General features: G+C 40.4%; 1 protein-coding gene across 1 annotated transcript in view; it reads right to left on the reverse strand.

Moving 5' to 3' along the window:
- The window catches only part of LOC147701322 (putative methyltransferase DDB_G0268948), a 318,014-nt gene that overhangs the window by 151,122 nt on the left and 141,158 nt on the right, over window positions 1–25,734 (reverse strand). Inside the window, exon 4 of the mRNA XM_086928631.1 lies at window positions 21,407–21,620. Coding sequence (XP_086784757.1) covers window positions 21,407–21,620 — 214 coding nt within the window. The remainder of the gene's footprint in view (window positions 1–21,406; window positions 21,621–25,734) is intronic.

Raw genomic sequence — 25,734 nt, forward strand, 5'->3', positions numbered from 1 at the left:
ATGAAATGACAAGAGGCTTTTGGCAAAACAGGAACAAGCTGCAGTGACCAAGAGAGTATCGACAGAGACAGTCTTAGAGTACTGAAGTTTTGGCCCACATATATAAATTTATAAATGGGTATAATAAAACTGTTTGGCATTCTTTGAAAAGCATCATAGTCATAAATAACAAGTATGACCATCTGGTAAGGCTTTTACCTCAGGGAGGGTTGGTGCGGGCCAGTGTATGAGTGTCCAGCTGTTCAGGGTGGTAAGCGTCTGATCACAAACTGTTGTGTGCATGTCATGTCCTGATTGGCTGAGTGTTCCTTACTACATATGGCATCTACCTTTGTGTTTTTTTAGGAATGTGCGCCTTTGGCCAAATGTGTTTTATTGGGGCCAATCTACTCTGTCATGTTTGTGGTTTAAATACCTTTCTTTGGGTTTGACCAGGGTTTTCCATGAGTGCATGTTTACCTTTGAGCTAAGTATAACTCTACCTGACCTGTCAATTGGTAGGCTTGGGTTTGCGTTACAGGACCTGTCTGACCACATATCTCTGATTTGGGGGTTGATGGGGAGGTCATCTCATATGATTCCAAAATCAATCAATCATATAAGTGCGTGAATGTGTGTATTTGCTACTTATTATCATTGATATTATATTTACTAATGTCATCATTATTATACATACAGTTGGTACATCGTAAATCAACATCGCATTCACTTCTTTCTACCACAATAACACAACAACACAACACTTACATGCCACCGCACCACACATTTTAACTCTGGCAGCAAAAAGGTCTAATACAAACAGTCTTAAATCTACTTCATCCCTTCCAACACACAACATACACTCTACTCACAAACACATCACAGCCGCCTCTACCTCACAAATTCCACTTTCAAACAATAGTATACAAAAAAATCCATCTGATGAAACAAATACATCAGCGATTCTTTTCACTACTCCCCTAAAACAAAACATATCACACACATCAGCAATACAAAATCTCTCAAGCACAACACCTCATAATACTTATAGTCTCAAAATGCAATCACACACCCACCTTTGAACATACATAAAGGAACAAATCACAATGCCAAGCTTTCTCTCTTTCAAAACACCTAACAAACATACAGCAATACAGCAACTCTCTTCCAACTGCATCTTATCCATTGGACAATTTAGAAGCTTACTACATGACCCACATGCTGCAACATCACCACTGACTCACACACCTTCTGCCCTACACATACGCAAACAAAATGCACAATGTGCCACACATCACAACTTTGCTTCTCCATTTCTACTGCACAACAAGCTCACACCACAAAAACAACACAGCACACCTACTCACTCTCAAACACTGATTCCACCATCTATGAATGCAGACCCATCAAAATGCCTTCTTAGCCTGCTGGGCGAGGAACTCTTTACGGAACAGGTAAACAATTGGGATCCTAATACAGATAATACCAGCAAAAAAATCACCCCTGCTACTAACCCACACATGATCACTCTTCTACAAAACTATTTCTCACTGTCACCAAAGTACATTCTCTAAACTGTCTACTAAGTAATGCTCGATCACTCTCTCAAAACAAACATCACATCTACAACCTTCTCACTGATTCAAAACCAGAAACACTAGTCATAACTGAATTGTAGTTGGGAGATGAAATGGCTCCAGTCCTGCATGAAGCCATTCCTCTCGGCTATCAAACGATTACCCAAAATTGTATATGCAAAAAATTAGGTGGTCTAGCTGTTTTGTTCAGGCAAACATGCCATATCATTAAAGTTTACGACATCTCTATAAAGAATTGCGAGGCTCTTCTCACAAAATGCAATCCTACACTGTCTTCCTCCTGTCCCTTTCTGCTCCTTTTCAGACCTTCCACAGACGCACTTCTAGATACTGTTTCAAACCTAGTAACAATACACTCCATCCTATGTGTTCTAGGTGACCTCAACATTTTTTTTGAAAAACCCAATATGATCCCCCTGAAAACAATAATCAATGGCCTAGACGCACTGAACCTGCATCAGACTGTCCACAAACCCACACACATCACTGGACATATCCTAGATGTCATTTTTGCTAATACCGAACTAGTTACCTTTCAAACTACAACTCTGTTCAATTTTTCAGACCACGGTTTCCTTGCTTTCCAACAAAAAACAGCACTAAGCGACTCATCTAAAACACTTAGAAAGACAACTAACATGTAGCACAGGTCTGGAAACAATACATTCTGTTTAAAAGCTATATGAGTGGCTACAGGAAGCTTATAAAATCCTGACCCCATTCAAAAGCACACAAAAGAACAAAAAAAATTACCTTGGAGAAATAAATACAGAGATACAAGACATAAATTACAAATTTGAAAGCTGCGCTTGCCTGGCTCAAAACAAAAAGCATCAAGACAAACTTCACCTACAGAAAATGACCAGAGTATACAAGTCAGCTATAAAATAAGCAAGGAAAATGTACTATTTAGACATAATTAAAAATGCTAAATGTGCAAATAAAGAATTCTATAAAATACTCAATGAATTTTGTAAACCAAATTGCCTAGAAGGAACTCATTTTGTTACTCAAGATTTCATACACAAACTGTCAAATCATTAAATGGCTTCTACTTAAAACAGAGACAAAGCACCAGCACTAACCCTTTTACAAAACAACAATCCAAGAATACTCTAACTCAGCCTCTCGGTTCCTTCCAACACATTTCACACAATGAATGTATGCGCCTGGTCAAAGCAAGAAGGCCTGCCAGCAGACCCTCTGACCCTTGTCCACTACAAACTTTGAAGACAATTCTTCTAACAACCACTGCTGCCAATCCAGTTGAAGAATCATCAAAAATTGCTGAACTACCAGAATATTTCCAGAACTCAAAAAGTCATACATACGTCCTTCTCTGAAGAAAACAAACTTGGACCTGGTGAACCCTGACAACTACAGAACCATCACAAATGGACCTTTCCTGGGCAAACTGATAGAAAGCGCAGCATTCACCCAGATTTCACAATTCATTGAAGACAATGCCGTACTTTCAGACTTCCAAAAGGAAATCCAAACATGAAGAGGCACATAATCTGCCCTCCATGCCATCTGAAATGACCTGAAGAACACAGGTGACTGCAAAAAGGGTTGCTGCACAACTCCTCTTGGTCCTCTCGGCTGCCTTTGACACAGTTGACCATGACACTCTGGTACAAAAACTCTACGAAGCCAACATAGAGGGGACTGCTTTAGACTGGATCACATCCTACCTTTGAAACAGAACTAATGTCAACCATACCTGACCTTTTTCATCCAAACTGTACTCCACAAAAGCTGAGGTCCCTCAATGCTCTATCATCTCACCCATGCTTTTCAACACCTACATGAAGTCATTACTGGTACTGACAATCAATTGCACCTCACTTGCTATAACTATGCAGATAATATGCACATACTCCTTCAGCTGGAATGACCCAAAGACATCGGAAACTCTCCAATTTTCAGTAGTCTCAGACTGTAGATCAATGGATGACGTGGAGCCATCTCAAATGGAATGCTTTCAAAACAGAAATACTCACGCTTGGTGATTGGAAACATTATGACCCGCTTGCTGCCTGGCCTGATGAACTGGGATCTCTGCCTAAAGTATAGAAGGAAGTAAGAAACCGCGGAATGACCATGGACTCCAAGCTGTCGATGAATGCACAAGTAGACAAACTAGCAAGAACAAGCTTTGCTACTATAAAAACTCTGCGATGAATCTTCACCCCATTTGGGATTTCCGCACAAGGTCCAAGCTACCATTTCCCTTGTTCTCTCCAAAAACAATTACACCAATAGCCTCTACCACGGATTACCTTTAACAACTATGAAAAGACTACAACGGATTTAGAACTCGGCTGCCAGACTACTCTTGCATATCAAACTGCAAGACCACATCTCTCCTGCCTTAAAAGCCCAAGATTGGTTTTTTTTTCAGAATTGGTTGCCAGAAGATCCACGTTCAAGCTGCGTTGTATTTCCCACAAAGCGATACATGGAAATGGACCGCTCTTCATCAGGAATAAAATCATCAAACACATTCATCATTGGAACCTCTGCTCTGGAGTGGCACCTCGCCTCGTTATCCCAAGATAAAAGAAAGAAACCATGGGTTGCACAGCCTTCTCCCCATCATAAGACCCACCGACAACCACCTTATCTTCCTCACATAAGGACCATACACAAACAGAAACATGCAGCATATCCCTCTGCATATAAGCATGTATTTGTAATGTAGAGAGGTAACTATATATGTGCTTTGCTTTGTATAATCATGTCGAATAACTATGTTAAAAAAAATTAGTAATCAAATACATTTTTAAGTACCACACTTGAAAACCAGAGTTTATTAAATGCATCTTTAGTCTACTTATACTTACTTTCTTTATGCATCTATAAACGTTCCATGTACTTATGGATCTATATATTTATTACTTTCTTCTAATTCATCATATCCAATGCACTACCCTATTTCTCACCATATACCTCTCTCAATATATCTTCTATCTCAACTTTCTGACTCATCTCAAACCTCTTTCTACTACTCTTTCAAATGCACTACCCTATTTCTCACCCTATACCTATATCAATATATCCCCTACATCCACCTTGATTCCTCTCAAAACCCATACCACTTCTATGACGTCCAAAATAGCTCTTTCTAGACTCTTCCCTACTCTACCCCTCTTGCACCAGCTAATAACTCTTTTACTATACTGATCCCCAAAACAAGCCTTTAATAACTCTTCCCTTTGACTCTTCCCCTCCACATCCCTTTTTCCTCATCCCAAGCCTCCCACTACTGCTATGACATAAAAAAACAACATCTAAATCCTTCCCTCTTCTATCCCTCCACTATCCATTTCAATCAAAATAACAGACTAAGATGTCCACTTATCCAATTGTATATGTCCCTATACTAATTCATCATTGCTCCTTTATGGGATCAGAGTAGCATGCTACTCACAGAAAAAAGGCCTTCAACACCTCACTATATAAATGCAAACCTTTTTCCCTCCTCTATTCCTCCGCTATCCTTCTCAATCCAAATAACTGATTAATATCCACCACTCAAATTAGTTCATATTTCACTATACTAATTCACCAGTAATCCTTATGGGTTTCGGAGTAGTGTGCTACTCGCTAAAAAAAGTTATTCAACACCCCATAAGGGCTAACAAGCGCTATATAAATGCAAACCTTTTCCGCTCTTCTATCCCTCTGCTAGCCAAATATCTGACTAACATATCCACCACTCAAATTACCTTCATATTACACTATACTAACTCAACACTAATCCATCTTGAGTTCCGGAGTAGCGAGCTACTCGACAAAAAAGCACTTTGACACCTTGTCAGGGGTAGTAGGCGCTATATAAATGCAATCACTATACCATACAATACAATTGGATCACTGAAATAATATCGACTGCCAAAATATCGACTTGCCAAAATATCGTGGACAAAATATCGACAGTCAAAATATCGAGTTTGTATCTACAAACAGGTAAGTACAAAAATATCGAGTACAAAATATCGTTAACAAAAATATAGATGTAAAAAATATCGACTTTATTAAAAACAGTGTTAAATTAAATTAATATTAAATTTTAATTACTAAAATATACTTAAAACGACTTAAATTAATTTATAATAATAAAATAATAAATGAAAATAATAAAAATAATTTTTTTAAATCTTATTTGTTGACCCTGAACCCTAAAAATACCCCTTTACCCAAAAACCCAAAACTGACCCTGAACCCTAAAAATACCCCTTTACCCAAAAACCTAAAACTGACCCTGAACCCTAAAAATACCCCTTAACCCATGACCTGAAAACTGACCCTGAACCCTAAAAATACCCCTTTACCCATGACCTGAAAACTGACCCTGAACCCTAAAAATACCCCTTTACCCATGACCTGAAAACTGACCCTGAACCCTAAAAATACCCCTTTACCCATGACCTGAAAACTGACCCTAAACCCTAAAAATACCCCTTTACCCATGACCTGAAAACTGACCCTGAACCCTAAAAATAACCCTTTACCCATGAACTGAAAACTGACCCTGAACCCTAAAAATACCCCTTTACCCATGACCTGAAAACTGACCCTGAACCCTAAAAATACCCCTTTACCCATGAACTGAAAACTGACCCTGAACCCTAAAAATACCCCTTTACCCATGACCTGAAAACTGACCCTGAACCCTAAAAATGCTCCTGTACCCAAAATTTATCAATATTATTTAATTACCAATTAATTATTAATTAACAATAACAATAAAGTAAATATATTAGAACATTAGGTGTAATTATTTTAATAATTAATATTATTTTATCAAAATTAATTACTTAAAAATAACACAAAATTATATATATAAAAAATGTACTCTAATTAATGTAATTAACTAATTACAATTAATTAATTAACAATTATTTACTAATACAAAATATATTCAAAATTATATTAATTAATTAACTAATTAATATTAATTAATTATCAATTAATTATTAATTAAAAATAATAACAAACATATATTAATTAATTAATTATTATTAAATTACTTCCCACCCTATTCCCCTATAAACCCACAACCCGCTACAGAATTACATTACGCAATTATTATCAAAACAAAATTCATGTAATAAAATATTTAATAACATTAATACACACTATTCACACATATTATTACATAAAAATACACTATAAAATATTATATATTATTAAAAAATCGATATTTTTGCTATCTATATTTTATACAGTCGATATTACTTCACTTACCTGAAAAACGATATTTTTGTAGTCGATATTATGTCCAGTCGATATTTTGTCCAGTCTATATTTTAAACTCGATATTATGTCCAGTCGATATTTTGGAGTCGATATTTTGTCTCTATACCAATACAATTATATGGACATACGTTATGGTACACATCAACATTGGATTTACTGGTATTGACATCACTGTGATTGCATAGATTACAGCGTACTTAGGCATTGCACTTATGAGTATTGACAACATGTGCATGCCTAAAGTACATTGTACATCAATATTGTATTTATTGGTACTGCTACTGCTATTCATGCATGCATCAGTGCGTACATTACTATAGTATTTATTGATTGCAACAATGTCACCAACGGCCTATGCCTGTACTTATCAATCTAAGTACTACTTAGCTGACATGATGCTGATATTAATACAATATAAACATTTGCATGTCAAACATGTTGGTAATATCTGAAATGCTGGAATTACATGGAATTCCTGACATCCCATTTCAATGTGAGTTGCCCAACTAGAAGACAAGATCTTGGAAATTGCATAAGATATAATGTTGACCATATGTAATTGTACTATTTACAATTCAATTTCCAACTTCTTGTCTTCTCGTTGGACATCTCTCATTCAACTGGGGTGGGGTGGACAGCACCTGGGACCCCAATGCTACCAGTAAGTGTAGTGAGAACATGTGTGCCATATTCTGACGTCTTTGTGTAAAGAATTTGAATCGTAATAATGTGATGTGTTTAGGCCAATATGAATCACCTCCCATTTTGAAGTCAGTGTTGCAACACAACAGAGCCTGCCCACTGAATAATTTGTAATGAACAGGGAGGAGTGTTATTGTGAATGTAGGGTATATGTAAGCAGGCAAACAAGATCAAAGCATCTTTACATTTGTGTCAATATTTGCACATCTATATTCATGATGCTTTTGGCACTCTAACCATCATCTGATGCATAATCTGCATGCGTTCAACAAAAACACACTAGATCATAAATAAAAGGGCATGAACCTGATGAATTAGGTGTCTACATATGCAGTAGCATAGTCAAATGTATGTTACTAAGCTTGTTGGGGTAGGTTTCAGTTGCATATGTGCAAAATTGTGTATGACACTGGTGCTGATGATGTGCAATATTAATATGCAGACACTGTTACCAAGTATTAACAGGTAGGCATCATGGAATCGGAGTCAAACACAATGTGTATCGATACATCACATATATTCCATCAACACCAGCCCACTATGCTTATACATGCTACATATTTTTGACCTATCCTGCAACACAATTTCAGTGTTACTTATTAGTGTGGCCAAGGACACCTGTTGTGCAACACTTAGATTATTTGTGGACACATACCTGTCCCTGTAGCTATCTGTAAAATTGCAATCCAAATATAAATAAAGTGTATCACAGTGTCAGCAGGGTAGACATCACAATCTTACCATTTTAGCTATGATAGATGCTGCATGTGTTGTTGTGATGGGCTAAAGTTTCCCATATTGATGAATTTGATTTTTGATAGACAACAAAAGGACAAGACAATACATGGCTCCATATGTTTCTATAAAGGTTTTTTGTATATTACAAGAAGAACTTCTAAATCTTCAATTTCCCAATCTACCCTGTGGTATGACTGTTGAAATGCATCCTAAGAGGTGCTTGAGCCTCACTCAAAGTAAGACATGTCATCACTATGTGAAATAATGTGAGATAGGAGAATTTACAGTGATGCCCTGGAGGCAGCAGGGATGTAGGCCTACTAATTTGGTGAACATGGTGTTGCCTAGCTCATTACCAGAATGACTGACTGATGCACATTGTGAATGTAGATGCAGACATGGCAGCCTTCTGATTTCTATGAAATTTGTAATTTTCAAGGAAACTATTGCTGAAAAATAGCTACTATTACTAAATTTATTACTAAAATAAACATAGATTTAATGAACATTTTATTCCAAAATTAGCATTTAAAAAACCTTTGAAATTCACAAAAAAACATAGGTTTTAGGGACGTTATAGTTAGGAATTAGCATTTAAAAAAACATTGAAATTCACCGACAAAAACATAGGTTTCAGGCAGATTACAGCTAGAAATTAGCATTTAAAAAACCATTGAAATTCACTGAAAAAACCACCCTGCAATGGGCCCCGTGGCAGACTACGGGATGGGGATGAAGTCCACTTAGCTCCTAAGGGACTTTGGGGTCCAAGAAGCCTCCTGGTACCTCCTGTAACTCCTACTCAGCAGAATTCCTGAGCGCTGGTCGGAGGTACTAGTTAAAGAAGCATTTGCAATGTTTAACATTTTAAAGAGTTAGAGCTATTGGCGTATGTGTAAACATTTTTTACTAATGTTTTTTGGTGTAGAGTGGATTATGTTGTGTGTAGAGGAATTATATGGTATGTTGTGTAGTGAAATTATGTGAATAGAAATTATGTGGTATTTAGTGCAGAGGAATTATGTGGAGTGGGATTATGTGTTTTGCGGGGTAATTATGTGGTATTGTAGTCTGTGTTGTGGAGCTGTAACCTCAGGTTTAGTCTTCCTCATTTTTATAGAAGCTAAACTATAAACTCAATGAGACACAATAAAAGAACGAACCACTGAGGAGTATTTGTGAACTTAGCTGAGGGTATGAGCAGGGCCACTGGAATTATGTGACTGTTCAGCTGCACCAATTTTCACATAATTAAGCATTTTCAGCATTTGCAAGAGTTTCCATCACCTGCTGCCTAATCTGCGGATATGAGCAAAAAAAAGCCTTGTTTCCAGCTCAAACAGCTCAAATGTTCCCAAACATGCAGCGTCATGTATTACAGCGTGGTGGAAGTCCCTTTGAAAAGCTGGAATGGTCATGTGTTACTTATAGAAAAATGTGGGTGTTAAACTGGTACTAATGGTGCACAAACCTCTTTTCTTTCTGTGCCTCTTATGCCTCTTTCTGCATTTCTCTTGCTTATTTCTGTACCTTTCTTCCTCTTTCTGTACCTCACTGTCTTCTTTTTGCACTTCACTCGCCTCTTTCTGCACTTCTCTTGCCCCATTCTGCTCCTCATTTGCCTCTTCCAGCACCTCTGTTGCTTTTTTCTGCAGATCTCTTGCCTCTTTCTGCCCTTCCCTTGCCTCTTTCTGTACCTCTCTTGCCTCTTTCTGCACCTCACTTGCCTCATTCTGCACTTCTTTTGCTTTTTCCTACACCTCTCTTGCCTCTTTCTGCTACTGTTTTGCTTCTTTGTGGCTTTGTCTTGCATGTTTCTGCAGTTCCCTTGCCTCTTTCTGAACATCACTTATTTCTTTCTGCACCTCACTCTCTTCCTTCTGTACCTGTCTTGCCTCTTTCTACACTTCTCTTGCCTCTTTCTTTACTTCTCACGCATCTTGCTGTACCTCTCTTGCCTCTTTCTGTACCTCAAGTGCCTCTTCTGCACTTCTCGTGCCTCTTTATGCACTACTCTTGCCTCTTTTTGAACCTCTGTTGGCTCTTTCTGCACTGTTCTTGTTTCTTTCTGCACCTTTCTTGCCTCTTTCTGCACTTCTCTTGTGTCTTTCCACACCTCTGTTGCTTCCTTCAGCAATTCTTTTGCCTCTTTTTTTACTTCTCTTGCTTGTTTCTGCACCTTGTTTGCGTCTTTCTGCACCCCTCTTACCTCTTTCTGTGCCCTCTCCCCACTTTATGAAGCACTCTTGCCTGTTTCTGCACCCATGTTCCCAATTTCTGTACATTTCCTGCCTGTTTCTTTACTTCTCTTACCTCTTTTTGTACCTCTGTTGCTTTTTTCTCTTGCTCTTTCTGCACTGTCTGTGCATATTCCAGCACTTCTGTTGTTTCTTTCTAAACTTCTCCTCTTTATGCTTTCCTCCTGCCTCTTTCTGTACCTCCCTTGCTTCTTTTTTACCTCTCCTACCTTTTTCTGTACCCCTTTTGTCTCTATTTGTACCTATGTTGGTCCCTTCTGCACTGCTCTTGCTTCTATCAGCACCTAACTTGCCTTTTTTTGTACTTCTGCACCTCGGATGCTTCTTTCAGCAATTCTCTTTCCTATTTCTACCCTTTTTTTCCTTCCTTCCAGACCCCTCGTGCCTCTTTCCTTACCACTCTTGCCTCTTTGTACACCTCTCCTACCTCTTTCTGCACCCCTCTTGCCTCTTTTTGCATCTCCTCTGGTTCTTTCTGCACTTCTCATTATTCTTTCTATGCCACTGTTGCTTTTTCAGCAATTCTCTTGCCTCTTGTTGCACTTCTCTTGCATGTTTCTGTACCTCTTGTGCATATTTCTGAACCTCTGTTGTCTCTTTCTAAACCTCACTTGCTTCTTTCTGCACCCCTCCTGCATCTTTCTGCACTTCTCTTTCTTTTTTCTACACCTCTCTTTATGCTCTTCTCTTGGCTCATTGTGCATTTCTCTTGCATCCTTCTGTACTTCTCTTGCTCCTTTCTGTACCTTTCCTGCTTCTTTCTGGTCTATACTTCCCTTTATCGCACCCCTATTGCCTCTTTATGCTTTTCTTTAGACATGTTCTACTACTCTCTTTTTCTTTACCATACTTGCCTCTTCCTGTACTTCCCCTGCTTCTTTCTACACCTCTGTTGCATCTTTCAGCAATTATCTTGCCTCTTTCTATACTTCTTTTGCTTGTTTCTGCACCTCTCTTGTGTCTTTCTGCACCTAGGTTGCCTCTTTCTAAACCTTAGTTGCTACTTTCTATACCTCTCTTGCCTCTTGCAGCACCTCTCTTTTCTCTTTCTGCACCTCTCTTCTCTCTTTCTGCACTCCTGTTCCCTCTTTCTGTACCTTTCTTGCCTTTCTCTGCGCCTCTCTTGCCTCTTTCTGTACATCTGTTGGTTCTTTATGTACTTCTCTTGCTATTTCTCAATGCTTTGTTCCTCTTTCAGCACCTATGTTGCTTCTTTGTGCACCACCCCTGCCTCTTTCTGTACCTCTATTACCTCTTTGTGTACCTCTTCTACCTTTCTATGTACCTCTCTGGCCTCTTTTTGCACCTCTGCTGCTTCTTTCTACATATATGTTGTGTCTTTCGGCAATTCTCTTGCCTCTTTCTATACTTCACTCCCTTACTTCTCCACCCCTCCTCCCTCTTTCTCTACCGCTCTTGCCTCTTTTTGCACCTTTCCTACCTCTTTCTGCACTCCTCCTGCCTCTTTTTGCACCTCTGCTGGTTCATTCTACACTGCTCTTGCTTCAATCTGCATGCCTCTTGCCTTTTTCTGTACCCCTATTTTCTCTTTTTGCACATCTCTTGCATCTTTCTGTATCCCTGTTCTCTCTTTCTGCACCTTTCCTGACGGTTTCTGCACCTCTGTTGCCTCTTTCTGTATCTCTGTTGGTTTTTTACTGAACTTCTGTTGCTCTTTCTGCACCCTTTGCGCCTCTTTCAGCACCTCTGTTGCTTCTTTCTGCACTTCTCTTTCTTCTTGCTGCACCCCTCATGCCTCCTTCTGAACCTCTCTTGCCTCTTTGTACACCTCTCCTACATTTTTCAGCACCCCTCCTGCCTCTTTTTGCACCTCTGTTGTTTTTTTCTGCACTGATTTTGCTTCTTTCTGCACCTCACTTGCCTCTTTTTGCACTTATGCTTATTTCTACATTTTTGTTGCTCCTTTTAGCAATTCTCTTGCCAAGTTCTGCTCTTCTCTCCCTGCTTTCTGTACCTTTCCTGCCTCTTTCTGCACCTCCGTTGCGTCTTTGTGCACTTCTCTTGCCCGTTTCAGCACCTCTATTGCTTCCTCCTGCACTTCTCTTCCCTCTTTCTGCACCTCTGACTTAAAGGTAGTTGTAATACCCCTGCCCCTTTATGGAGCAGGGCCCTACAGGAAGTCATGCCAATCACGGGAGTCAGTTAACACCATTACCAGTCAGCAAAACGTTGGGGGGCACAGGATGACTTTGCAACAAGGCCTTGTTCTGCCTCTCTGTTGGTTATTTCTGCATATTGTTTGCTTCTTTTTCTGTGTTTCTTCCTCTTTCTGCACATGTCCTACCTCTGTAGGTATAGTTAGAAATTAGCATTTAAAAAACCTTTAAAAGCAATGAAAAAAACATATGTTTCAGGAACATTAAAGTTAGAAATGAGCATTTAAAAAACCTTTGAATTCACTGAAAAAAATTAATAGGTTTCAGGGCTGTTATAGTTAGAAATGAGCATAAAAAAACTTTAGAAATTCAGTGAAAAAACCCTGGGTTTTAGGGACGTTATAGTTAGTTGGACATTTCACTCATACAAAGCCAGATAATTTTGGTTGTTATAGTTAGTTGAGCTAACTAATGCTTGCACCTTCGCAATGCACTGCTCATGACGTCACATTCTACATCATTCATGACATGGTCAGTGACATCACTGATGACATCGTCCACATAATAATCTGATGCACCTCCTCACACCCTAATATAACCTTTGATACACCCACTCTAAAATACAGACTGCCATTTTTGAAAACATAGACACACCAATACCAGTTACCACATACCCACTCACTAATTCCTAGGTCTACAGACACATCTACTCATTCACCCATACAGTCATTCATCAATACAGCACTATCATATGCACTCATACACCTATACAGACACACACACCACCACTCATCCATAGTTACTCACACATCTAGTCAGTCACGCAAAGAGTCAATCACACTTCCATTTACTCACCCATACTGTTCTCCACACAACACCTCACTTATTCATACAGATACTAACACATAGTGAGTTTGTTACACAGTCGCTGACACAAGCACACACATCCATTGAGCCACTCTCACCCTCACATATAGTCAAAGTAAAACATCATTTGGAAGGCGGGCCCCCTCTTGTGGCCATTTTTGGCCCTAGGACCCCATTCCCCAAGGCATTTCCTCTTTACACTTTCCTTTTTAATGTACACAGGAGGGGAGCTAAAGTAGCCCCCTTCCCTGGGCCACTTTTGGCCCTGGGGGCCGCATCCCCAGGGCCCCCTTTCTACCACTCTGTAAAAAAAACTCCTAGCACTAGCAACCTCTCCTGTTACCTCCAGTAAGTCCCTCTAGTGAAATGTAGCAGTTATAGTTAGCCAATGCAATGCATTGTGTGTGATCTCACATATTACATCACTCATGACATGGTCAGTGCCTTCATTGATGACTTCATAAATGACATCACTGATGACATCATCCACATAACTATTGATACATGTATAAACACCCTACATAAAATGTAAAACACCCAGTCTCACACAACCATTCATAGACCCATATCAGTACTTACTTACACACTCACTGATTCATAGATCTACATACATATCCATTCACTGACCTATACAGCTACTATTGCACCCACTCACTCACTAATACAGCCACTGACATATATACTCATATATTGATATAGCCACTCACACACTGAGTCAGTCACCCATACAGCTTCCCACACCCCTAGTCACTCACTCATAAGTCAATCACACAATCACTTACAGATACACACACACCCACTCACTTACACATACAGATACTAACACAAACTCCATCACCTATACACTTATGAAAAAGCACACATTAGCCCATACAGTCATTCTAGCATTCACTCACTCACCCATACATTCACTCATATATCACATTACTCATATATACTGCCTCTCACATACCCAGTTACTCACTCACATAGCACTGACACAGCCACTCACATATCTAGATAGCTATACATAAACTCACTCATCCACACATCCCCTCACACATGCTCTCACTAACCCATATAGATACTGACTCAGCCATTAACTCATATAGATAGTCAAACACTCCCTGACACACCCACACAGATACTCAGACAACCATACAGGTACTCAGACAACAAATCACTCACCCACATAGCCATATATAAACTCACTCACTCATATTGTGCCTCACACTTGTACTCACTAGCCCATACAGCCTCTGACTCAATCATTGACTCACTCACCTATACAAAAAGTAACATAACCAATCAATCACCTACATAGACATTCTGATACCAATACAGGTACTCAGACAACCACTCACTCAACCTTACAGTCACTCATGTACCTACTCAAACACCTATACAGCCACTTAGAGACCAATTGATAGACTAATACAGGCATTCACACATCCAGTCATTCACCTATACATTCACTTAGACACCTTATAACTCACTTAAACAGTAAGTCACACACCCACTGAATCAGCTATACATGCACTCATACACCCACCCATTCACCAGTAACACTTGGTGTATATATAATTAACAGTCATAAACATTTTAAAAACACTCACTGTCACTGGATGATGTCACAAGTGATGTCATATGAGATGTCATCAGTGATGTTATCAGTGATCAGTGATGTAATTGACCATGTCATGAGTGATATACTATGTGAGGTCATAAGTAGTGTTTTGCGGGGGTGAGTTATAGTTAGCTCATCTAACTATAACTACTGAATTTATCTGGTTTATTTGGAAATGTGTGAGGGTTAGCATGAGCATTTTTGCGGTGTTCAGGGCAACAACACCAACATTGATTGTGAGCAAAGGATGCCCAGCCATTTGGGAGACATGTCATGTGACATGTAAAGGTGAGGAGAATTTTAGTGAGGAGGCACAAATTGCCATTAGGTAAGGTGGGTTCCTTCAAAAGTCCACAAGTGGATGTGATTAACAGGTACGCAAACAAAAAGGTGATGACACAGGACCACTGTGAAATTGGCCAGTGGGCACAGATAAATGTTACTTGGCAGTTCTGCCTACAGAAGCATATCTACCTTCCTTGTAGTGTTTGTGTCTCTCCTGCACTTGGTGGTGTTTGAGTGAGAGGCATCTGAGTCACCGGCATCTGAGGCACAAACGCATATATCAGGGGAAGAAGATGTGATGGGCCTGTTCCCACCAGCATTTGTCTGTGCGGGCAAGGAAGGGCAGCACTGGCAAATGCATGATGACTTATTCATGCAACAATATCACTATGAAAGGAAGCCTTTGTATGGGTCCAACTTGTGCTCCATATATCCCATGATGTTAATGAGGTTTAACAGCTTAGTGGCAACCTCACTGGAGTCATGGGTAGGTCCATTTATTTTTGCCGTAGATGTATTCTTATTAGGACTAAGGCGCCTAAATACTCCCTCTAGGCTGTCCACTATGGTCTCCATCCCGACCAGCACCACATCAGCCGTTCGCTGCTGAACTCCTACTACTCTCCATCAGAAGATAACTTGGGGGGTCAATGGAGATTGCAGCTGGTCTTGGACTGGCAGATTGGTAATGCCCTTTGGGTGGCTGTCCATCTGGAGACCGTGTAACACTGTCATCCCTTGCCATGACCAGAGTAAGAGATTTTATAGTGTTTAGGAGTTGTTGGAAAGTGTAATTGTCCATGGGGGGAGGAATGTCATTACCAACAGGTTAGTCATCCAGGACATAGCGTCTGTTGCTCGGTATACCAAAGTTTCATCCAGCTCCTAATGCACTAAAGGAATTACATTGGCTGCCAGTCAGTCAGGAAGATATTTTAGGGCACTTTGTATCACTTCCATTGCCCTTCATTGAGCTGGCCCTTAAAACCTAAAAAGAAAATTTGACTGGTAGACACCTACTAGGACATTACTTGCCTCCACATCCAGAAATGTCTCTGTTTCAAGGTTCAAATTCTCCTCGCATGGAGGAAAAAGCTTTGTGACATCAGCTTCCAAACTTGGAACTCTTTACCTATTCAGTTCAAATCAATGTATACCTTTCTCCCTTTCAGGAGAGCTCTAAAAACCTTCATTTTCTGGTCCTGATGAGTACATAATTTCAGGCTTCAGTAGAGCTAGCGCCAAGACACAAGACACATTGGTTATACGTGCGCTTATGAAAATAAAATATAACAGGCTGCTGGACAGGAGGTGTTATTTGTTTCTCTGCAATTACATTTGAATATGTTAGTGATGATGTATAATAGATGTTGAAATAGGTAATTTGGGTGACAAATAGACTGTACATTTTCATTGACTTTATGTTACACATACATGAGTACAACATGTTACTACTAGTAAATGAGTCCAAGTTACACTGGTGTTCGCTTTCACAAGGCAATCTCTTTACATTGTCCTTTGCTTGTCATACCACACCTTGCAACACAGTTTTTCTTCTTGCTCGCTTGTGCTGCCTGAAAGAGGACGTGCAGGTAACTGCCTCATTTACCATGTTGCTAAGCTTATTTTTTTGTTCAATGTCTAGATGAATGTAAGGTTCACTTATTGACAGCACTGCTGAGAACACTGCACCATGTCACCAGGGTTCCTGCATTTGCCCTAGGCATCACTTAGCCCAGAGCACTAAACAAAGTAATGTTATTTTGTTATCTGTTAGAGTTGATCCTGCACTCTGACTTTCACTACGGGTCAACTTGCCTTGCTATGCTGTCTTGCATGTATTTTGTGCATTCATGTGGATGAGGAGTCATAATTTACACATATCCTCACAACTCGAACGGAGTCAGCCCTGCTGACAGTTATGGACGACCTGCGAATGAGGGCGGACAGGGGAGAATCAGCAACGCTGATTCTGCATGACCTGTCCGCCGCGTTCGATACGGTGAATCACGGCATCCTGATAGAAAGATTAAGAAACATCGGAGTCAGAGGGGTCGCGCTCGACTGGTTCCGCTCTTACCTAACGGACAGATGGCAGGCAGTATCTATCCCTCCCTACCAATCTGAGTTCACGAAAGTCCCGCATGGAGTCCCACAGGGGTCTGCCATCAGCCCTATACTCTTTAATATTTACATGCAACCCCTGATGCGGATTATCAAAAGCCATGGCATCAGCGTGACAAACTATGCAGACGATACCCAGCTGATAATCTCGCTAGACGGAAATAGAGCAAGCTCTATGGAAACTTTTCACACCTGTATGCTGGACATGTCTCTCTGGCTCAGTCAGAACTCACTAAAATTCAACAGTGAGAAAACTGAAATACTACATTGCACAGTAGGAAAAATCCCCAAAAGTCTTCCGACTGATTTTTGGCTTCAGTTGTTAGGGGACTCGCCCACCCCAGTGAGCTCTGTAAAAAATCTTGGAGTCACTATTAACAACAAACTAAGCCTAGAGACTAACGTCAACAAGCAGGTTAGCTGCTGTTTCGCCCTACTAAGAAGACTTCAAAGACTGCTACCTCTCCTGCCCCCACAGACCAGAGCCGACATAGTCAGGAGTACTATCCTGAGCCGCCTGGACTACTGCAATGCCCTCCTACTGGAATCCCCTGCCTATCTCATCTCCAGACTCCAGAATGTCCAGGCAGCCGCAGCCAAACTGGCACTCTCCCGTGAACGTAGATCCTCCACCACTCTTGCCCTGGCTGACCTACACTGGCTGCCCATACACCAAAGGATTTGCTTCAAATCCCTATGTATTGTTTTCAGGGCAGTCCACGGGCTAGGCCCCCGACCACTCCAGAACAAATTCAAGTGGTATGAGCCCAGCCGGTCTCTTCGATCCTCATCCATGAATTTCATCAGCACCCCCAGGATCAAGAAAGCCACCTGTGGAGGATGAGCTTTCAGCATTGCTGCAGCCCACCTTTGGAATAACCTCCCCTTTGACATTAGGACAACTAATGATCTTCTAACCTTTCGGAAAAAGGTGAAAACTTGGCTTTTCCCAAAAAACCCTCCCAAAACCATCCGCAATAAATACTTTTTTCCGGCTCAGCATCTCGTTCATGCTCCTGTCCCCCCCCTTAAAGCTTTAGCTACGTATCCAAGCGCCAGGATGCCCATAGGGTTACAGAGCGCTATACAAATGCTATAAATAAATACATAAATAAATAACTCTACACAGCATGCAACCTTGCTACAATGCAGGAATTGGTAAGGTCATGTACTCAAGCTACACAGAGAGTGACATTAGGGCAAGACTGTCAGACTCACGAGATCAAGATCTGGGGACTTAATAGGATCCCTCAGATGCATGGACTGCCTTATTGACGTCGCCAAGATACTGAACCCCTTTGTGGATTGGAAATATCACCACAAAAGAAAGGTCTTTATCAAAAAGGACATAGCCTTGAGAAAGTCAGATGACAATTTCCCTTTGTACGCAACAAAACACATGTTGACTGCCTGCAGCAAGACCAAAAGAATAAAGAAAGAAAATATGAATTGAAAAAACATGTGAATAATTTGTGTTTATATCGCACACTTAGCGAATTGTTGATACACCTATGACATGTGATCAGGATTTCTCTGTATGTTTTGTTGGCTTTGGCCGCTATTTTGGGGAGGTTAGTGGCTCTCCTCACCTTACAGCAAAGTCTTCTAAATAAGTGGTTTTATCTATAAATACATGTGTTATTATCCTGAGTGGCACCACTTTACCTAAGCATTACACCACTGTTCATTAGTAGTTGCAAGGTCATGAACCTAGCATATTCTATTTATTTATGCGGACTCCTGTAGTGTCCAAGTACATACAGTCATCTCCTGAGTCCAGAACAGTAGGCACTGGGCACCATCTCTGAAAGGGTTACATGCCATAGCTCCTGCAAATATGCAACCACTGAAGCTCACTCCATTTCCTCATCATCCAAGTTGCTTTTCTGCAAAGAAGTACAAATCTCTTTACTCAGCCTTACTCACTTATAGGTGTACATTACTCATCTGGGTATCATCATTGATACCCAGAGACTTAACTTTCTTTCACACACTGATGACACCCAGATCATTTATAGAATCTCTGACAACAACAAAACCACCAACATTTGTTATCTTATACAATTGACCAACATGCTGCCTTGTATGTGATAGCTAGGGCTCATACAGAACCTCACACAATGGTGGTGAGAGTATTCTGAAATATGTATCTAAGCTGGCTGCCCACAAGACTAGGCTCAAGCACCTCAACCACCAACCATCATTAAAAACTGCACATCATCCTGGACACCTAGCTCACCCTTTCACTTCACAGTTTCTTTTTTCACATCCTCCTGCTTTAACATATGTAGTATTGTCAGACATTTCTTCTTATGGCTCCCTCCTGACTCCTGCTACACCATCACCCAGATCCATATCACATGGAGAATATAGTTCACCAATGCCCTCCTCTATGGCTTCTCTTCACACCTGATAAACTATCAAGGACAGCAGTGCATGACTACCTTGTGGCACATACTTCATACTTCCCTATTTAACCTTTGATGGCTCCCCATTCAGACACACAGTAGTTCAATGTGCTCATCTTCACCTACATGGCAGTGCACTACCAGTTTCCCTTCAAGCTCACATACCATCTATGCTTCCAACAAACACTCATGGATCTGTGGTGTGCATAACTTGCATCCACCCCAACCCCAATAATAATTTGGACAAGACAGGAGGTAGTGTGATCTCTAACATGGCAGGCAAGACCTGTGAAAGCTTAGCCGACACATCAGGACAGCTGCATGCAATATGGTTGAATGCTAATGACTGTACATGTCACTCTTCTCATGATTAGGCCTAGGCGGTGAAATACGCTCCATTCTCAGAGTTTTCTGCTCATCGGTGAACGCGCAGTGTGCAGAAAACTCTGCTCCACCTAGTGCAGCAGACTTTTTTCCTTGCTCGCTCGCGAACAGTATGTTTGCGAGTGCGAGCTACTGCTCAGGTAGAATTTCTACCTGAGCAGCAGGAAAACCAGCGTGAGTGACAGTTCACACAGCACTCCGCCACTTGCAGAACTCCACTGGGTTTTTTGTCAGTTTGCAGAGTTTTCATAGCAAAACTCTGTGAACTACGCCCAGGCCTGCAAATGATCTTACTAGGTGAGCCATCACAAACTCAGCACCTGTGACCTGAATCCCCTCGCAGGTGAGAAGTTGATTATCTGGCAACCACATGCCATTCCATTACTTAACACTACACTGTTGGTTCATTTTTGATTACCTCAGTTATTATCATTTGATTCTACTCACTAAAATTGCTCTTCCTCTGTGATTCTGTCTGTTCATCTTGGTTGTTGCCTTCACTGCTTGTGCTTACTGCTCCCTCCATTTCTTGCTTATGTTGAATTGCAAAGATGTTTTAGTTTGCAATGCATTGCTTTTAGAGGCTATGCACCACACAATGCATTCCTACATGACACAAATCTGATTTATGGCATATAAATATTGCTTTACAACCTGCAAATCAGCTTTGTGTCACATTGGGATCAGATGAATTATGGAACCTGTGCCATCCTTCCCACTGATGTATAAATATTTTTGATGCACCTCAAGTTCTTATGATATTGTGCTCCATACCATAAATATGTGCTTCCTGGTCACTTCATAGTGACATATGGCAGTGCAACATTTTCTGGTGCGATTCTATAGCAACGCAGCGATGCATCCGTTCTCATAAATATGCCCCTTAGTTTATATTTAATACAAGTCTATGCCCATTATAGTTTCTTCTCTTCACATGACTATTCAAAATTACATGAGTGCTGGAACCTAAAACCTAAGATCAGGATTAGTAGCCATATCTTTGAGGCTGCTTCGTAAGTCTAATATTTGCAAACATATTTAAAAATTGTACAATATTGATTGTTTCAGCACTCACCTCATTGAAAGCATCAGTTATAAGTTCAGAGCAATCTTTATAGTAAAGATCATAATGTGGATGCAAAGAGTACATTGCCAGGCAGCCGTTGGGTTTTAGGATACGATCTGATTCTCTTAAAAACTCCTCTATGTTGAACCAGTGAGCAGCAACAGAAGTAGTGATCAGATCAACTGAGCTATCTTCTAATGGCAAATTCTCAGCAGGGCCAACTCTAGAAAAGAAGAGAAAAGATGGGTTTACTTGTGAAAAAAGAATGTCAAAAGGTGTGCAAGGCATAGGCTTTCAGAGACTTAACAGTGCACACACTAGGACGCTTGATATTAATGTAATTGATGCCTCTAGTGCCCCACCAAAAATGCTTTCAATAACCTGATTACTGAGGATGGCCACTCTAAATTAACATATTCTTGAGTCATATTATTTAAATCAATATTAATTACGGATTTAAAAGTAAGAAATTGGGTTATTAGTAGAGAAGAAAAAGGTTAGAAAAGCAGGTCACCAAAAAGCAAAAAATCCAGGCAGATTGGATGGTCAGCACCATCTCCTCACACACTGTGGCCTGCTGATTTTTACAGGGAAGTGATAGCCACTATACATGGGTATTTATTACAAGGGGAAAGGGTTTCAGACCAGACACCCTACTCGCCAGTTATCGACTACCCTAGACCTTTAATTGGTTGACTGCTGGTTCTATGTTGGATGCATCTAGGTCATTAATCACCTACATGGACCAGGCCTACCCTTTTCCTGGGTCACATAATACTGCACCCACACTCCTTTGGACAAACGTACGGTCCCTCAGAACTGATGCTTCCATACTGGCTAAGTCTAGAACCTATTCCTGGTTCACTGGCTGCTCCCCATTCTGACGATTACTCCACCCAGTACACTTTCTCATCTGGGTCCCCACATCCTGAAGATTCAGACTCCTTTGACCTTGTCCCATGGCACACTGCTGGGGTTTGTATCTGTCACTGCCCTTTCGGGATGAGTTTCTTCCTTAAAGGAGAAAAGTCCATTCACAACAATTGGTACCTCTCCCTTGCAGAGGGACACTGTTGGCCTGACTCCCTGGTAGGATCTCAGACTGGCCCATTTCTCAGCACCACACTGGCAGTGTTAGGGGAGGAACACTGCCTCTTGCCCTCCCCTAGGTAGACCCTATTTTTCTTCTTTGCTGCAAGAACTGGGCCTATGAACCCTTCTCTCAGAGAGATGCAAACCTCTATCAGAGAGTCTTGGGAGAGCCCATGAGCCGTGGTCAGCATCATCTAGGCCGACTTCTTTGGACTCTTCGCAGGTTCCCAGCAGTGGGCTGGGAGATCATCTAGGGTCCCTAAAGACCCATTCCTTGGAAACTGAGTGTTGACTCTGTAAGATCACACTGTCACCAACTTAGAACGCATGTCCTATGCTAAGCACTGGTGGTGGGCAGAACCTGTGGAGTAGCACTACACAGATTCCGCAGAGTTGCATAAAAACTCAGTGTAATTTTGTGGAATTCCATGTGCAGGCAGACTTGATCCACTCGCCATCACCCAACCCTAGAATATGCTGAATATACAAGGGCTAGAACTGGTGGAGCTGATAATCAGTTATTGAGCAGCTTTGGCTGCCTCTGTGACTCAGTCTCTGGTGGCTTCAGGAGACATGCATTCTGCTATATAACCTTTTTGAAGTATCTGGCATTGGAAACAGCAGCTCTCACATGCGGTTTGAGAGACTCATACTATTGACCCCGTTTTTAAAAAAAAAAATGTATTAGCAACACAAGAACCAACAGTATACAAAAATGAGTCAAATTAAAAGAAATAATCAAGACGTCTACAAGGTTATCGTTAGGTTGGCATTAGATCATTTGACAAATTTCTTGTTAGATCCAAACAAAATATATACATGTATCTTGACACATATAAAACAGAAGACAGTAGTGATCTAGATTAAACATGATTTTTTAAACTAAAATATGAGAGACCTCCAGATTTTATTGAATTTAGCTAGAGATTTGGTACCCCTAAGCCTAGCCAGCGCTAATTCCATACTATGAATTTCATTAAGGAGAGACCACCATTCCATTATATGTGGGGGTTTAGGGGAGATCCAAGCGCGAGCAATTATAAGTTTAGCACAAGTTACCATAATAGTAAATAAGGATTTGTGTTGGATATTCCTACCATTAGTGCCTAACATAACTAACGCAGAATCTAAGGGGGGTATATTCCCTAATTTCAGTGTTATTATAGTCTGAAAAGATGTCCAAAATTCTGGAAGTTTAGGGCAGGTGTAAAATATGTGCACCAAATCTGCTGCAACCAACACACATTTGGGGCACTTAGTTCATTCACTATATATGCTATTCGAGGCCCATTTGGTTATTCTTTCTGGGGTATGGTAAAGCATACAGGTTATTTTATATTGCAGCAATCTTAAACTTGACGATGAGACCAAATTATTAATATTACGTAGAGATGAACTTATTACAGCCGGAGTAATATTGGTCCCTAACATCCTGCTCCACTTATCTGATATTATATTGCAGTCTATGTTTCTATAAGTGTTGAGAGATTTATAACAACCACTAATTAATGATTTAGTTTCCTGTGAATAGAAATTATCCCATATGCTTGAATCAGAAATATTCTTTAGTTTCATTTTTCGAGAAAAAAAGTTGAATAGCTGCAGGTACTTGAACTTCGTAGAGTCAGGGATATTATATAGTATTTTAAGTGTTTCAAAACTTAGGAGCCCTTGTGCTCCGTACAGATCCCCTAACTTTTTTATTCCATGTGTTCCCCATATGTTAGTTAATCAATCGTTGAATATTCCCGGTAAGCCGGGGTTTCCCCACAAAATCAAATTAGGATGGAAAAAATTCACGTTACAGAAGGCCTGGATATTACGCCAAATTTTAACTAGAACCCTCGCTATCTTAAAACGAACTCTTTTGTAATAGTTGGGGTCATTAATTCTCCAAAAGAACATTTTTGCATCTAGATCAAAGATAAATGTAAGGAAATAAGGTTGCTTTTCTGTACCTTCAGAGTTAATTAAGTATCGTAAGCGTCCAACGAATGCTGCCCAGAAGTACAACTTAAAGTCCGGGAAGTTCAACCCTCCCATATCAATAGCGCCTTTTAATAGTGTCATCGATCTGCGGGCTTTGCGATATCCCCAAATGAAACTACTGAATACCCCGTCTAATTTTTAAAAAGGAATTGCATAATGCCAAGGGAATAGAACGAAAAAAGTACAGAAATTTAGGTAAAATTATCATACGAATCAAGTTGATTCTGCCAATGATATTTAAAGAAAGTTTATGCCATTTTTTTAGCAAAATTATAGTATTTTTAACTAGGTCATCGTAATTTAGTTTAATTAAATCCTTAATATTTGCAGATAGTTTAACCCCTAAGTAAGTAGCTTCCGAACACAGTCCAATAGTTAGTCCTTCTGGTTTGTAATTAGCAATTATTTGGGTTTTGTTTAGATTTAATTTATAGCCAGAGAGGTCCCCAAATCTATTGACTTCTAGTATGATGCCCTGCATCGCCTCACCGATATCGGTTGAATATATGGCGACGTCGTCAGCATAAGCTGTAAGATTCAATAAGTGAGGACCGAAATTAAAAGGGATAATGAGTGGTTGTATTCATAAAGCATAAAGAAATGGTTCTATTGATAAGGCAAATAAGAGAGGTGATAGGGGACACCCCTGGCGGGTTCCCCGAGCAATAATAAACGAAGCTGATAATAGACCAGCATAGCTGATCCTAGCCATGGGATTATCATACAGTGACTGTATCCAGTTCAGAAATGTGCCCCCAAAACCAAGACCAGTCATAACTAGCCACAGGTAATCCCACCCCACTCGGTCAAAAGCCTTTTCTGCGTCAAGCATAATCATACCGAGTGGGGTGGATTCATTTTCAGCAATATCAAAGTCTGTGACAGCCAGATTGATATGTGCGGTGGTATCCCTACCAATTACAAGCCCATGTTGATTTGGGCTTACTATTTTCAGTATTATCGGGGCTAATCGAGTGGCTAACACTTTAGCAAATATTTTAGCATCCACGTTAATTAGCGAGATGGGGCGGTACGAACCGCACTGATCAGGTGATTTTCCCTTTTTTTAAAAAAAGACTAGTTTTACCTTATTCCAGGATTTCGGGGCTACCTTGTTTTCCCCAATATAATTAATAACTTGGGAGAGGAGAGGTATACGTTCCTCGGCACACCCCTTATACATTTCTAGTGGGATCGTATCTTCTCCGGATGCCTTTCCAGCTGGTAAGGAAGAGATGGCCTTTCTTATTTCACAT

Source organism: Lissotriton vulgaris, chromosome 7 (genome assembly GCF_964263255.1).
Source record: "Lissotriton vulgaris chromosome 7, aLisVul1.2, whole genome shotgun sequence".
NCBI classification, from domain to species: Eukaryota; Metazoa; Chordata; class Amphibia; order Caudata; family Salamandridae; genus Lissotriton; species Lissotriton vulgaris.